Here is a 17,109-nt window from a genome sequence, read left to right as displayed (position 1 = left end):
AGGCTTTTTTTTATACTGTAAAGATACACCCCCAGAAGATAGGCATTCTTTATTTGCGAATTGAGGCTACATGAATTGGCCGCGTTGTAGGATGAAGTACAATATGCCGATTACCGCAAATTCGGGACCTACATATTTTGAAAAATTTTCGCAGCTGCAAAGTAACTTAGGAGTTCACAGCTTACCGTTTGTAGAAACTAAGCAACTGACTCATGTTATTTCTCATGACATTACGCTGCATATCTATCATTTCAAGACCATAACCTTCTCAAAGTTGATTTCATGCGAAAACTTGCTAATTAAAATGGTACACTTTTTTCTCCACACAATCTTTTTTACTTTTCGAGGTCCGTACCATTTAAGTGTCAAATAGCTGGTTTTATTCTAATTAAATTCTGGAATCTCTTGCCTTATATAAATATGCTTTTTATGTGCCGTGTTATAAACGCCAGCTTTATGATTTTATTTGTACGTAACCAATAGCAAGATTCACGCATATGTTCATTTGTGAGATAAACTGCAGTTTTTATGTTTTGTGTTTCTGAATTATTTCGCGCGTTTGGTATTATCTTACCCTAATTTCTGTAATGCGTCAACTGCTGGCATTTTTACTCGAATATTGTTCTTACCATATTTTATTTACCGTTTAGCAGTTTTGGTATTCTTTGTAACATAAATGATAAAAATCCCACTGAAGTGTTTTCTGTGGGACTTCTTTCTTAAATATAATTATGTCCCCTTATGCATATGCGCAAAAATTAAATATTCAACCTAATTGCCAACTTCAAAATATTCGCCAACGTTCTTGTTTCAACTTCTTATTCAGAACGAAAGAATGAACCGCCAAATCAATAAATAATCATGTTGGGACTGAGGAGATAATCGACTGATCACGTATGGTGCTCAGAACCAGCACAGCGCTACGAGACCAACCGCAGTGGTCTGCCATTAATTAATGTTAGCTCCCACGTTAAAAAAAAACGAGCCCAGCTCTAGAAAGAATTTCGTTTTAGTATGTACAGCGTTGAGCATTTCTGACAATGTATTCTATAAATTTCATTGATGATTACGCATTTCTGGCTGGCTTTCGTTAGCGTAATTTTGCCCAGCGTAAAACACCCGCTCTTGCTCGGCTATGCAGCTTAAGCTGCGAAGTATCTTTATTTCACACAAGAATTGCTCAAGTGGGTGATAATGAAGTTAAGCGAAGTCCAAGGAATTACACATCGTGCGAGAGATTAAAGCAGCACTGCCGACGGCATCTCCGACGTGATAACAGCTATTGGTCAAGAGAAAAAAAATAAACGAATGATTTACTACTATTGTGTAGTCTCGCTTTGCAAGGAATGCGGGAAAAATATTTTAGCTCTCCGCTTTTGCATTTCTATTGCCAAAAAGTATGCACAATAGTGTAGGCCAGCTTACATCCTGGACAGGCGGCGCTGTACTCAAATCCCTTGAGAATAATTGTGGCGCTATCCTTCAGGATGACTTCCGCAGCCATTGTGTTGTGCTGTTTGGCCGTCAGCCTGCCGAGGCTCTGCTCCTTGGGCAGCTCGTAGTCGGTCGGGATCTGGACGTTGCCGAAGTCAGCCTTCGATGCAAGTTTGACACGTTGGTCATTAAAACAAATGAACAAAAAATCTAATATTGTATGCTTGAGAACAATTCGTAAACCAAATATAAATCGCAGTGAACACTAGCGTGGCAATAGAAATTCACCGAGCGACGCCTCTCAAATGATCATTCACATTCACCTACCAATCTCCACCGGTAGCATTCGATGGTCACTGATAAGCGACTGCGCTGCCTGATTGAAAAAAAATGATGAAAGACAGATGATTCCTAACTTATCTTATGGTATTGTATTGTGTGCAAGATTGCGCGCTTATAGCGAGGTGAAAAAGTCGCACTTTCATCCTAAAAGCGAAGCATCGATTGCGATAGCAAATTCTTAAACAGTTACACAAAGTAAGAATAGCAGTTTTATTGGCCGTATGAACTTGTAAACGTTGGCTTACCAACTAAATTAACAAGCATGATGTCACGCGCAAACAAGCACACATGAACGCATCTTACTCGATGACCGCGGACCCTCACTGTCAAACTGCTGGGGCGACGAAGCACGACAGCAGCAGCGAGCGAATTGTCCTTCGTGCTGCCTCTCCCCTCAACGCATACTGAGCGGCGAGAACACAGCGCACCGGAAGCTATCAGCACTCGGCGCACTCTGTCCCCATCGCAGATCGCTTTCAATATAGGGCCCGCACGGCCGCGCTCGGTCGCTCTATATGCAGCCGCCACCGGAATAGTACCCCTCCCCCCTTCCCGATGCCTTGCGCCCGATGGAAGACGATGCGCTTTGTCCCCGCCTTCCTCCTCTGCGCGCGCCAGATTGAACCACCATCGTCGACTCACCCTCGCGCGACGCTTTCATTCGCACCTAAAGCATACGGCGCGCGGTCGTGATGTTATCGCACTTGGACTTTATGTGGAACATCACGGCAACGCCGAGGTGGACGGCTTAAATGCGCCTGGAGTGTACATATTAATTTGGAACAACTGAGCAGGTGACGCCGTTAACTATATAATGAATGCTACCGTCTACGGGTCAATTTCACAAAATGTTTCAACCGCCACTAGAATAGGTGATTTTTGGCGTGATAAGTCAGCATTGGTCTGTTTAAATACAGTTGGCGCATAATCTTCTACGAAAGATCAAGAAGATAGGGCTTTACTGTCGTCGCGCAAAACGTTTTCTGTGGTTAATATTTGATAGCCGCTGGTGGTGATAATCACTCTTTTAATAAAAGGGTTAAAGGTGGCCTCAAGAGAGCCAAGTGTCCTGTCGAAGCTGTAATAATGCAATTGTGGCAGAACGTTCACTGAGCTATCAGCGGTGATTTCAAAAGCTCTGATGGATTATTTACCTAGCATAACCACTGAAAAAATACCGAGAAGCACCACATACCCCGAACAGTTCGCAGTAGATGCCCAAAGACTTGTATTCAGTGATCTTCCTGGGCAACCTCAGGAAAACCGTGGCATTCTTGTAGGGCTTCAATACCTTGGTGCTACGAAATGAGCAAATACAATAGCTTGCGTTGTCGCGTTGCACACCGATATTGCACGCAGAGATTCTCGAGCGTAATCCGAAGCCAAGAGGTATAACGTTCCCAGTATTTTTGTCAGCAGCCATTCACAGATAAAAACTGCATGTACCTGCCACGCCTTCGGGGGTGATCGTTATTGCACGTTTCAACCCTAGGAGAACGCATACTTTGTGCGCATCTTTGGCTCGAGGCTAAATACATGTAATTTTGTAAAAAGATTTACGCTCGCTATAGTCTTTCAGATTTTATCGATTTCAAAAGATTACGGGCTTCAGGTAATCAAACTAAAGTAATTAGCCAAAGTGAACAAAAGATTGAAACATATACAGAAAGCCATCGTGTATTAGCAGCGCGCAGGCTATTGAACTTGCGATAATAAAACAAAGATATAAAATAAACGGCGCCGACAATAAGGTGCTTTAGCTGCAGAAATTAAAAGAGCGCATCGAAGCGTCTCTCTCTTTCCTAATGAACTAGTACACTGGCTGATACCAAAAGCTCACTCTCCAGCAAATAGTTTCTTAATAACAATATTAAATGGAAACGTGCTGACATGGCGTACGCATGCTGAGAGTATGGCAACACGGCAGCATGCATTTGCACATGGATTTGGCAAAGCTTTGTTGTCGCTTCGAGTGGCGCAGATAATTGTTCGCTTTCTTGAAGATCGTTCTTAATTTCAAATGATGGGTTTGTTAAAATATAGTATTATTTTTCTCGAACTTCTGCCATTTATTTACTTCGGGGACATTGAAACATAAAAGTTCAGAATATCAAAAATATTATGATGTTTACTTATATCATCACTTGATTTTGAGCTCCGAACGTCACGTAAAGTCCGTCTTGTATACACGGAAGAGTCGTTATTTAATTAGCGCCAAGGCTTATATGTTAATATACTAGAAACTTATAACTCCGAAAAATATTTTTGTGGCTAGACTGGAACAAATGATGCCAAATAAAAAGAGCTATGATGTGCTTGGTTCACGCATTCAGGAGTGCTGTTAGGAAAAAGATGTTACACATTTGCAAATTCGCATAACACCGCGCTGGTGTCAATCACACGGCGTGTCAGCGGTCTTGTAGCTGTGAAGGCCGGTGGAATCGGTGACAGTATGCAGCAGCGTGAAAGGCAATTTCCAATGTGGATTGTATCTGCTGCTCTCTTCCCTTCAGAAGTGCCCCTCACCACTACAAGACCACGGACAAGCCATGCGGTCCAAACTCGGGCGATATCACTAGAAAATTGCAAGCACGTACTACCAGTGGTTTAACTTGTTCTTGGGCGAGTTGGTATTTACTTAACATGCTGCTTTTTAGCGCGAAAGAAATCTAAAAGGAAAGAAGACAGCGAGAGGCGAAAGGGAAGGAAAGACGAGCAACGTATTAAGTACGAGTGGTTTCCATTGGGGCTTTGCTATTGTGGCCCAAATGCCCGTACGCGGCGCTTATTAAGAGACTCAGTGTACGGCAGAAACCTCTTAAAACGGCGTTTGTAAGTGCGCAGTGAAGGAAACTACGCGTAGTTTGTCGCACAAGTATGAGCTCTCTTGCTGCTTTAGGCACACCTGTTTGTTTTACTTCTCTTTGTATTTGCTAGACGTTCCTAGCTCCGGGAAAGTTCATTGTGGTGAGTTAAGGGTGCAAACTGTCCATATTTTGTAAGCATAGCCCACTTTTGGAGACAGTGTAGACACCTTGCAAAGTGATGGGGGGCTGCAGACAGCTAAATAAATATTAGGCACAGAGCCGATACACGCACGAGTGTTGACGTGGCCAGCGGCACCTTCACACAACCACGCTTGCCCTCTCTGTCTTTCTCGATAACTATTCATTTCTGTCCAGGAAGCATAGGCGATAAAGATGTCGAATCTTGACAGCACATTGTCATTTCCTACTGTCGTTATTTCTCTCGTCACTTGTGACTCTTTGTTGGTGTCTAGATACACCAGGTACACACTGTACGCACCTCATTTCTTCGTCAAGCAGCTGGTCGCCATGATTGTCCAATCCAACGTTGGAACCAGCCCAAAAATGGGCAGCTGCAAGCGTGTAAGTAAAGTGGACGTGTTCAAGCCATTTAGAATTTCGACTGGTTTTAATCCTCACGGACCGTTACAAGCTAGGTAGAAGGCATACGCTTCAGCAGCAGTGCAGCAGATTTCTCCTGGTTCCCCCCAGAAAATAGTGATAGTTCTAATTTCCCACTAAAGCCAAGATTGTTACGTTGCCAAGCCACCGACCCGGAAGCATAGACAAGTGTGTTCAGGTGGGATTATAAAAAATACTAAGAACTGTAGAAGATTGTATGCCCCGCCAGGCTACACTTGGGTATCGCAAGCTGCCAAAGAAAATAATAAAGTCAAACCAGTGTAGTGCACTAGAACTTAGTCAAATAAACAGATTAAATCATTAGGAGGCAGTTATTGCACTGCCTTCAAACGCATCTTTGGCCGATGGACGCAAGCACTAAAACTCCAGTTTCAAATACTGCGGGCAGAATATCAGCCGAAGATTCAACACATTCATTTGAGAAATACACTGCTGAATATTTTCGCCTTCCCGGCTAACTTATTCCACCAAGCGCAAAGAAGGCTTTAATGAAAATACTTGAACACCAGTGAACATTGCAAACAATTTTATGCGGGTTTTAATAAAATTGAGTTAATATCTGGTTATACTCATGCATGCTACTACCACTTACCAGTTTCAATGCCTCAAAAGCAGCATATGCTAAACAGCAATACCTACAACTTAATCTACGAAGATTTGTAAATCGTAACGTCTTACAGGGCGACTTATCTTACAGATATTGTGCCGCCTTTAAAATTATTATAGCTCTGATGACGTCATCGTACTAACTGCCACTGGTAATTTTAGATATCCTGCCGAACATAAAAATATTTGTGGCTAGTAAAGTAAACTGAGAACAATGTGCCGATGTCTCGATGCAAAAGCATCAACGCAATGAAGTAGACCTACCGGGACCCCCTCCATCGTAGTTGAGGTCCGTAATGACGATGCTCTTAGCAGTAGCGGCATACACAGTACCCCTGAAATTGTGATAGTAGGTGGTGATCGAGCCGATAAGCTTCCCGTGGTACACAGCTACGGTACCTGCGAGAAAAAGGCAGTGCAACCGCGTATTATGAACGAATGTGTCAATGAAGCATAGTTGTTTGTCGGTTGTGTATGTATCAACCGAATGCTGTAGTAGTATGGTGACCGCGAATTCGCAACTCGTGTTGCTTATAAGCCTCATATCGAATTCGCTACAACCATGCACATCGGTCGTTTTCGGTGCAAGCGCTGTAGCTTGGTTATATGGTGTTCAAGGATTGCTCCATCTCCAGGCACGTAATAGTAGCCACCTTCCTCGTTCACCTATGCCAAAAAGTTTCAGTGCTACAAGCGTCTAAATATCGGACGTGTGAAAGTCTTTGCGTACAAACAATGGTGCCTGCGGCTCTCTAAGGAGTGCCGAATGTTACAAGGGCCGCGCAACCATATTCAGGTACGTTACCTGCCATTGTTCTGATGACACCAATTCGCTCTTCGCTTTCTTCCTTTGAGCGCGCCAAATTGAGCAAGGACCATGGTCTTTCACGCGACGGGAGGCGGCGCGTTTGCTCTCCGCTTTCTTCCTTAGCGCCCGTCAAATTGAGCAAGGACCATGGTCTTTCACGCGACGGGAGGCGGCGCGTTTGCTCTCCGCTTTCTTCCTTAGCGCCCGTCAAATTGAGCAAGGACCATGGTCTTTCACGCGACGGGAGGCGGCGCGTTTGCTCTCCGCTTTCTTCCTTAGCGCCCGTCAAATTGAGCAAGGACCATGGTCTTTCACGCGACGGGAGGCGGCGGGTTTGCTCTCCGCTTTCTTCCTTAGCGCCCGTCAAATTGAGCAAGGACCATGGCCTTTCACGCGACAGGAGGCGGCGCGTTTGCTCTCCGCTTTCTTCCTTAGCGCCCGTCAAATTGAGCAAGGACCATGGTCTTTCACGCGACGGGAGGCGGCGCGTTTGCTCTCCGCTTTCTTCCTTAGCGCCCGTCAAATTGAGCAAGGACCATGGTCTTTCACGCGACGGGAGGCGGCGCGTTTGCTCTCCGCTTTCTTCCTTAGCGCCCGTCAAATTGAGCAAGGACCATGGTCTTTCACGCGACGGGAGGCGGCGCGTTTGCTCTCCGCTTTCTTCCTTAGCACCCGTCAAATTGAGCAAGGACCATGGTCTTTCGCGCGACGGGAGGCGGCGCGTTCTCTCTTCATTTTCTTCCTTTGCGCGCGCCAAATTTAGCAAGGACCATGGTCTGTCGCGCGACGGGAGGCGGCGCGTTTGCTCTCCGCTTTCTTCCTTTGCGCGTGCCAAATTTAGCAAGGACCATGGTCTGTCGCGCGACGGGAGGCGGCGCGTTTGCTCTCCGCTTTCTTCCTTTGCGCGTGCCAGATTGAGCCGCGATCGTCGGCTTCCCTCGCGTGATTTCACTCACACACACAGCATACGACGCACGGCGACGTTCTTATCGCCCTTGGTCTTAACACGGAGCGTCAATGTGACGGCGACGGAAAAATGCGCCTGGAGTGTTCATATAATGGATATCGGAATGAAGCATTCTTTGAAGACCGCGCTCAAATAAATGAAAAATGTTTCAAAAGCGTAGCAGGTGGACTAAGCCTTTCAGTATGTCGCTACGAGCGCAAATTCTACCGTCCACTGGCTCCTCTAACCAGGCGTTCCGTAAAAGCTATGAGGCTTACGGACAGTCTTAAAACTTTCAAATGTCTCAGCGAATATTGAGGATCCTTTGCGTATTTCTTCGTTTAACGCATGAGTTTGCCTTAACTCATTGGTACTGCAGCAAAACTGACAACACCATCGGAAGAACCACCCGGCCTCACCCACCATTTTTATTGCAATTTTACTGACAACTCAGGCGCGCTCCTGCAGTCAACGCCGCCGTCGAGCTGTGTACGGTATCGACGACGCATGCACGGTGCGTGCATGGTGGATCAGAAGGCTTATAGTGACGCCAGAGGCATAATGCACTTGGCTCGAAAAGCGGCGAGGCCCAGTGGACGCAGTTTCACGTTACGCTCAGTCGGCTCGCCAAATGAGTTAGTATACAGGATTGTGCCTTCCGCTTCTGGCATGAGTGTTCTCGTCATAAACGCTAGCGCATGCTTCACGGCGGCGAAGCCGGAACGCTAGTGATCGCATTCGACAGTGGCCTTGCCCCCCCATCCCCCTGGCGTTATTCACGCAGTCGTCTGAGTACAAGAGGCGGTAAACATCAAGCTGCAAACACCGTCCTTGGCCAGCGCTCGCACAAAGGAAACACCAGAAAGTAGGATAAACGCTAGTCTAACAACTGAAAGTTTTTGTTTGACAAATATTATGTAAGCAGTAATTATGAAAGTAATGTGGAGAACATATAAATAGTTATCGTACACTCACGATCGCAAAACGTGACTTCTTTTGCCCGGAAAACTGACGTCTTATACAAATGTTCTTGTTCTTGATGATCTCGTATGATTCGACAATCTCACGTGTGCGCTGACCGTGCTGTTTCGTAATGATCGAGTAATAACGAATAAAGAATATGGGTAACTGAATAAAAATGTGTAATTGAATAATGATGGTGGCGCAGCCGCAATCACGGCAATGGATAGCGAGATGCGACGACACCACTCCCTTTAAGGAATTTGCATGTTCACGTAGCCTCATATTCACACACCGGCCAGTCGGTCCCACCTAGACCTTGCCACACGTGCAAGGTATCTTGTGCAGTACTACTGCATCGAATACAGCCGGGTCTGCCTGTCTACATAGGGCAGATGGGCCGGTGTGTAAATATCCGGCTGTGTAAACATGCCAATTCTTTACAGGGACTGGTGTCGTGATATCTTGCCTGCCATTGTCGGGATTGCGGCGTGGTGCATTCCTTTGAGTATACCTCGATCATTATGAAACATCACGACCAGCGCACATGTGAGATTGCTGAGGCATACAACATAGTTGAGAACAATAACACTTGTACAAGTCAGCCTTCAGTTCCCTGGCAAACGAAGGGATCTCGCTTATTGATTGTTCGTGAGTGTACAATGACTTTTTGTAAGCAATCCACGTGGCTTTCCTGGCTACTGGCTACATAAATTTTTTTCTTGAAATAAATACTTTCATTTGTTAGACCAGTGCTTTTCCTGTCCACTTCTCGTGTTTCGTTTGTGTGTGCGGAGCCCAAGAATTGATAGGTTCCAACAAGCCCGCTTTAAATGCTTCTACAAACTCCGACGTTTTTCGTTCGGTCTCATCTCGTACACCACAGATGGGCGGCGTCTCGGTGACGACTGTGGCGGTTCCCAAGTGGTCTGTGTGCTGAGACGTGTATTAGCTGTCAGGACGCTGTTCCCAGTGCGCAGGTCCCATTCCCTCGCACACTGAGTCGCACAAATGTGTCGCCCCAACGTATCGTTAAAACACAATCCTAAGAGGTTGAAAGCGACGGTAAACCTTGCTATCGCTTTGGGTGCTTTGCCTTTGCCTTCTCACTTCAGGATTTTGACAGCGACTGCTTGTTCATCGAGTGAGATGTGTTCAGGTTTGCTTGTGCGCGCATGACACCATGATTGTTAACTTAGTTAGTAAAGGAATGCTTAAGAGCTTATACGGCAGATAAAGCTATTATGTTTACTTTGTATAGCTGTCTACTATTTTACTGTCGCATTGGATGCTTCTCCCATCCCGCGGAAATAACATTTTGTTAGAACAGGATGTGAGGTGCCCGAGCCCAATGCAAAAATTTGCTATCGGTTTGAGTGATTCAATTTTGGGTTGAAGTGGCAATATTTATTTTTAAATAAGTTTTGCTACCACACAGAAGAGTTTGCACAGTACGCGCCCACGAAATCCAAGGAAGGGCCCAAAGGTACAGAGCACCACATGCAGTTAGGTATCATAAAAAATTTGGCGAAGCAGCGGAACAGCAGGGCCTGTATTAACAATAAAGCCTCGCGAAAAGAATTCGTCGTGAGAGGAAGTTACCGCCAATTCTGATGCTTAACATATTATTGACGAAGATGCTATGCCAACAGTTATATGTGCGTAAGATAAAAAAAGCTTTGTGATTTGAACCATTGATGTGGAATTGGACGTAGTTCCGAAAGTGACGACGCAAAAAAAAAAAAGGAAGAGTCAAACAAATCTCGATGCTAGCGAATAGGAGGTCGACGTACATGGTGGTTCAAATGATTGAATAAAGAAATTGTGATTATATATCCTTGTTTAGCCTCTTTATCGCTTTTATTATGTTGTTTACTTACTCATTTCGTATTTTATTCGTATCGTATTTCACACGCATTTGTGTCGATTCTGTTCCTTTTAACGTCGACACGTGGTTGACTCGTTTTTCTAGAAGTGGCCGGAAGATAGCAAGATTAAGGATACGCCAAATCCGTGAGAAGGGTGCCAAGTACACCATGTGTTTCAATGTACGCAAAGGCTACGACGCGACGAGAGCGTGGGCATCCGCGAAAACATTCCGGATACCGTGTGAACACGTGCAAGGTAGCGCATACACGGCAAATGGCACTAGTAGTAAATATCGCGCATAGGTAGACATACGCCGCATTAAATTATGCAAAAATATGTAAATTATGTGAACTTACATAAAATTAAATTATGTGGTTTTACGCGCCAAAACCACGATCTGATTATGAGGCACGCCGTAGTGAGGGAAGGCGGAATAATTTCCACCACTTGGAGTTCTTTAACGCGCACCTAAAAAGTACAGAGGTGTTTCCGCATATGGCCCCATTGAAATGCGGCCGCCGTGGCGGGGATTTGATCCCATGACCTTTTCCTGAGCAGCCCAAAGCCGTCGCCACTAAGCAACCATGGCGGGTGCAGTAGAAGGTATATGAACTTCTGAACAAGAGATAAAAATATTAACTAAGTATATACAATAATACCAGAAATAAAATTATGTACGTATAGCATACCCGATTACCTTATGCCGGCTAGGTGACGATTTGTCACCGCCCAGTTTAAGTTGGGTGCCACTAATAATAATAATAATAATAATAATAATAATAATAATAATAATAATAATAATAATAATAATATGGTCACGATCATCGAAACTTTAATGCTCATTTTCATCCATTTTGTTTATATTCTCAGCTGCTGACTATAGCTACGTGTTCACGGCATGGAGGGGCATCACTTATACCATTTTCAACTTAACACCACATCTACATGATACCTAACCGACAGTTTTTTTTCTTTTATCGGGAAGTGGTTACAACATAGCGAGACCCCAGAGACCCCAAACCAGTGGGAAGTCATCAAAAGAGAACATGTCCTCAAAAGACAAGCTGAATGAATGTCAGATACCAAAAGTGGTACGCCGTAATTAAGTACGTTCCTAATCTCTTTACGACTATTTGCCACAAATAATTCATCAGTCGATCTGTTCATAACCATCGGTAGGTAACCGCATCTGACTGGTTTCGCTTATGTTAAATGTGAGCCAGCTTACCAGATGACGGTGAACAAAAACCGCACTTTGTGCACCAGTTAAACCCAGGGAAGCGGAAAGGATGGGCGATGGCCACAATGTCTACAGTGGCCGGTCGCGTGCGTAAGAACGGGAACAGGAAGTAAAACGTACCTTTCGGTATAATGCACATCACAAGGAATGCGTGGGCCAGTCGCAGAGCCAGCGTTGAATGCACGCTCATCGTTTGAGCTGGACGAATCGCGAAACGACAACAACTCGGAGGACTCTCAGCGCAGGGCAGAGAGTTGTCGGTAGTTGTTGTTTTACTTGCCCCGACCGAACGATTCGTCCTTGTCCTCATCTTCTTCTCTGGGCATGGCGATCGAGCGCAGTGCAGTTGTGCCTGAATGATTACTAGCGCCCTGTTATGTCTATCGCGATAGAGGCTCGACAGAGGCCGTCATTGCTGCTGTACTGTCGCGGTACTTAATGATGGCGCAGTCGCGACCGGCGCGGTAAAATTTAGATAACCTACAAAGAAACTAGCGACGTGAAATGCGGTACGCTAAAAGACCACCTAGCCAAGAGAACGCAAGAACGTGATTTAGGGACAACTAATTTAATGTTTTGTGGCGCATGTCTGTGATTGCCACCTTAACGAGCCTAAACTTTTACTAACAGATCATGTGATATTAAAAATACATACACTAGCACAGACCATTAGACACAGTGCCGGCTATATAGTTATATGACTGTGTTACTTGGACAGGTTTGTTTCGGGTTTGGTAAGAAAATACCAGGAGATTACTTCTTCAGAAAAAAAACATTTTTTTTGCACTGAAGCAGCTTATAACCAGCGGTCACGACATTTTAGTATGTTAGTGAATTTCTCCTGTGACATGTACAATCGGGTGTTTTATGTATTGTGCGATAAACGACAATATTATCGGTGAACATTCCGATGTTAAAGGATACAAGCAGAAATGAGTCAACAATGTGCGTGACAAATATATGCGGCTATGAAGCGATCCTTGAGGGTCGCCTTAATTTACTGGCAGACGATTTGACAGGTGAATATTTGAAAGGACGGACTGAAAGGTGGTTACTAAAAATGTATAGACCATTTCAGTCCATCTGTCTGCAGATTAGTTCTTCTGTGCTTTAATATTGGACATTTGGGAGCAATATTGCCCTTTGTGCTTCAAATTTATTGTCTGGTAGGACACAGCGATCAAGATTAAAAAAAGATCGTGCAGATGCCACGACTGTGGGAATTGATGTAAGCGAAGCTTTCTGTTCTTTTGCGTTCGTTGACGATACTTCGCTTGGATATTGACGACCAACGACATTCACGATGTCATGTTAAATGTTACCCTGCGTGCGCAATATTCGTTTGTCTACGCAGTGCGCAGAAGACACAGCGAAACCTGTTTGCTCAAAGTATTGTGCGCCATTGTTCCTAGCCTGCGAGAATGTACTGCCATTCCCTCACACGCGCTCATCGGATCGTGACTGAAGAACTGATCTCCTGAACTGCCACTCGCGCGGTAGCGTGTTGTCGGCTTGATGCTGCTGTGCTTTGCGTCTGCGAGCCCTGCGTCAATAGTTCGCATGTACAAACTTGCACGGTGTTTCTCTTCCCAAATATGAGAAACGTGCCAAATCGCAAATTGAATTAGGGGTTTCTTTACATTTAGTCCGCAAGTGTTGCCAGGTCTAGTAGTGGCGTTTCTTTTATTCAAGAGACCTCCAAAGGAAACGTGGATTCGGACGGTGCCTTTCTATTACTCCGCGATCCTTCCATGTATAAAAGCCACCACGAGAGAAGAGTGGCTATTATTCACTCATAGCATGACGGCGTTGGCTTTACTTATTCACTGCATCCTCTTTCTATCATAATTTATCCCCTCGTTGCCCGTGTGTACAAAAGCACTCTGTCGGTCCGTGTTTATCAATGTGATATTCCTCGAAATAAACTTCATTTCTGAGTCAGCGCCAGTGTCGAGATCTTCCTTGCCTAAGTCCTTGTCCGTTGTGCTGTTACTCTTCAAAACATGAATTACCACCAACTAGCCTTCCCTTCTAGTCGTATATTTAGGCGCCAGCTGTCAGAGATCAGCAGTGCAGGACGTGGGTATGCCGGATGTTGTTCTCTCTGAGCAGGGCCTGGACGGTCGTCTCTAGGACCTATGACAGTGCGAAATCTGTTTGCGTGATAAAGCTTTGTGCGGACAAGATTACTCCTGTGTGCAAGGTGTGTAAAGCACGCATTTGCGTATTGGACAACTGTATATGGTAGTTTATTTTGCAATATCATAATCACCTGCCTCTTACGTTTTCCCTGTATCTCCCACTTCCCCTTACCTAGTGAGGAGTAACAGGTTAGACACCCTCTGCAGGCGAACCTCTTCTCTTTTCTCTTTATTAAAATCTACACCTCCAGCTCCTCTCTAAGCAGGCAATATTTTTTTTTGCCATTGAGATGAACATAACTGCTTACCCAGATTTTATTTCCAATGCATTTTTATTGTGCTGTGCAGAATGGGTCGCAAAGTACTTATTGGTACCTTTAATACATTACTTCAGCAACAGATATTACCACACCACTACCGAAATGCTTACTTAGTAAAGGTTTCTAAATCTGGAAATAAATACAAAATTCAAAACTACGGATCAATTTCCATTACATGTACTTGTAAGATGTCTACGCATATAATGTACAAAAGCTTATTTCATTAACCTGAAGATTCGTATTCTTTTTCCCAAACAGCACGGCTAGAGACGGAAGCTGTAAACGGTTACTCAGCTCCCTAAGATAGTCCACGACTTTGCAAAATCCCTTAACGAAACAGAAGAGCTCGACTCAATTTGCCTTGTCATGTCTAAGACATTTCATCGTGTTCCTCGTGAAGGGCTGATCGTAAAGCTTTTAGATCGAGGAATTAACCTCGAAATTGTGGGATAGATAAAAATGTACCTAACGGAACACAATTCGTCCAAGTAAACAATGCAAAATCAACCATTTTGGTGGTGACTTCGGCGTCCCTCAGGGGTCCGTACTGGATCCAGGTCTGTTCTTGTGCTGCATAAATGATGTTGCAGACACCATTCCTTCAAATATTACCCTACGTTTTTTGCGGGTGATTGTTAATTTTACTCAGGTGGAGCAGTTACTAGATCCAAATCGTATTAAATTCTGCGATGCAGGTCATCGTGGCCTGGTGCGCGAATAAAATGAAAAGTGATTTTAGCGTGACATCAGACATACTGCTTAGAAAAAGAACTTCGAACATGCTAGCATTTGACTATCATATTGACGGACACCATCTTACACAAGTGAACGCTTTTTAAATACCTTGGCGCAACAATATCTTCAGATCTAAACTCCGAAGCTGACAATTATGACGTTTGCGCAAAAGCTGAGAGGAGGTTGTAGCATCTCTGAAGGAATTTAAAGCTTGCTACTCTGAAGCAAAGTAAACCGCGTATGCAACCTTTGTGCATCCCTCGTTGAGTATGTGAGCGTTAGTTGTATGTGATCCGAACCAAAAATGTCGTATAGACATGATCGAAAATATCAATAGAAGACAGGCTCCATTCATATTGTCGACACACATAGGATAGGATAGGAATAATCTTATTAAAATGCTGGCAACAGACGGTTTAACGCGTTGTCACGTCGGCCAGGCGTCGACCCAGGGTTATGCCCTACTCTGCACTACCCCAGTTCGGCCTGTTTGTGGTGGGTCATGAGGCTTGTGCTTTTCGAGCGCACCCCGGGCCTGCTGGACGACCCATAGTTGAGTGTCCTTGTCTGTAGACTGCACTGCACTTTCAACTTCGAGCGGGTATGTCCAGGATGTAGCTTCGGTCGGGAACCTGGCACAGTCCGACATGATGTGTCATTGGTCCGCCGGACCCACAGCACGAACACCGCACGCACCACTCGAATAGAGTTCTGAATGAAGCAAGTTGTAGCACTGCCGGGGTGAGGGGTGACCCGGTCTGTATCTGCCTTAGGAGACAGATTGTGTCATTAATACGTTAGATGTTCTTCAATTTCCTCAGCTTCCTGAATGTAGAAAAATCGCGAGATTACAACTCTTGTATATGTTAGACGGTAATTCTTTTAATTCGAATACCGACCTTTACTTAAAACAACTTTCCTCTAGCGCCGAAAGAGACTCCCACAAAGAACAATTTGAGCCAAGGATAGGGCGAAAAAAATTGATTTCGAAAATATTTCCTAAAACAATAGGAAAATGGCATTCCGTTCCCCCTACGGTTATTTAATCAGTCTCATTAACCCTTTGAAGGTCAATGACGTAAATATACGGCGCCGCGAACGAGTCCAAGAATGGTCGATGCCGCATATTTACGGCGCCGTCTCATCGTTTAAAAAACGGGCAAATTTCCTAACTATTACTTTTCTGTCATGTGCTGCCACTATGTGGGGAATACAGGGAATTTTTCCGTGCGCCTCCCTCTCTCCGTTCTAGTTGCATGGCTCGTTTTAGAGCTAGTGTGCTCCGGCGCGTCTATGTACTACCGCTCGTGCATTGGCGCGCCCGTGGGCGGGCGGCTGTTTGGGTTTTGTTCCGCGGGTGGTTTCGGCTTCTTAGGAAGACAGCATTCTTTAGGCGGACACACGCAAAAAAAAAGAGCACGTCGCTTTCGCTCAACCATTTTTCTAACGTGCCCTGGGATTGTACGATGTAACTGCACAGTAGAAGAGTTGACTGTTGGGCTAGTTGGTCGTCCATATTTGAAGTAGTAGCTTAGTGCGAATAAAACCACGGACACAAGGAAGACAGACAAGGACAAGCACTTGTCCTTGTCTGTCTTCCTTGTGTCCGTGTTTTTATTCCCGCTAAGCTACTACTTCAAATAACTGCACAGGGACAAGTGATTCTCTTTAAAGAATGGTATTTTTTTCATAAAGTGCAACAGGTGCCGGCTGGCATATTCTGATATTAGAACTCATGTATTTTTTCTCGTACATTGCGTATAAACTCACGGCAAAGACGTTTTCCTTGCGTCAGGAGGTAAACGAAAAAAGAGATATGCACACCAATGCTCCTCTCGTACGGCGATGATGTCCACACAGAAACCTTTTCTCCTTGCTTTCCGAGTCCCCGAAGTTACATTGACCTACTTGTAGCGCTTGTATTATCAAGCTACTTTTCTTAGTGCAGAAGTTAAGATATTCGAGCTGGACATTATACAGTGCCCAGCGATTGAAACGCGATACTCCGACCGTATTGTCGCCGGCGCATTTTGCGCCAACGGTCACGGCTGCTTGATCACTACGGAAGCAAAATGCAGTCCAGATGTGTCGCAGTGGCTGCGGCTTTCAAGTGGTTAAAAAAATACATCACCTCGGTGTCAGCAGTGGCCACCGGCGGCGCAAAGGAATGTGCCGCTGCCATGAGCTCCTAGGTAAAACAGCTTTTGAATCGATCAGCACTGCCCAAAAACAAAAAAAAAGAAAATTCATTTTCATGTT

General features: G+C 44.8%; 1 protein-coding gene across 1 annotated transcript in view; it reads right to left on the bottom strand.

The window, feature by feature from the left end:
• The window catches only part of LOC142586998 (protein Skeletor, isoforms B/C-like), a 28,983-nt gene extending 11,944 nt beyond the window's left edge, over positions 1–17,039 (bottom strand). The window contains exons 1-5 of the mRNA XM_075697866.1: positions 16,982–17,039; positions 6,096–6,230; positions 5,083–5,155; positions 2,972–3,074; positions 1,426–1,594 (exon numbers count right to left, since the gene is read on the bottom strand). Of these exons, the coding sequence (XP_075553981.1) occupies positions 1,426–1,594; positions 2,972–3,074; positions 5,083–5,087 (277 nt within the window). The 5' untranslated portion in view covers positions 5,088–5,155; positions 6,096–6,230; positions 16,982–17,039. The remainder of the gene's footprint in view (positions 1–1,425; positions 1,595–2,971; positions 3,075–5,082; positions 5,156–6,095; positions 6,231–16,981) is intronic.
• Positions 17,040–17,109: the final 70 nt, after the last annotated feature.

Source organism: Dermacentor variabilis, chromosome 7, assembly GCF_050947875.1.
Source record: "Dermacentor variabilis isolate Ectoservices chromosome 7, ASM5094787v1, whole genome shotgun sequence".
Classification (NCBI taxonomy): Eukaryota; Metazoa; Arthropoda; class Arachnida; order Ixodida; family Ixodidae; genus Dermacentor; species Dermacentor variabilis.
This window is presented reverse-complemented; position numbering and strand designations above follow the sequence as displayed.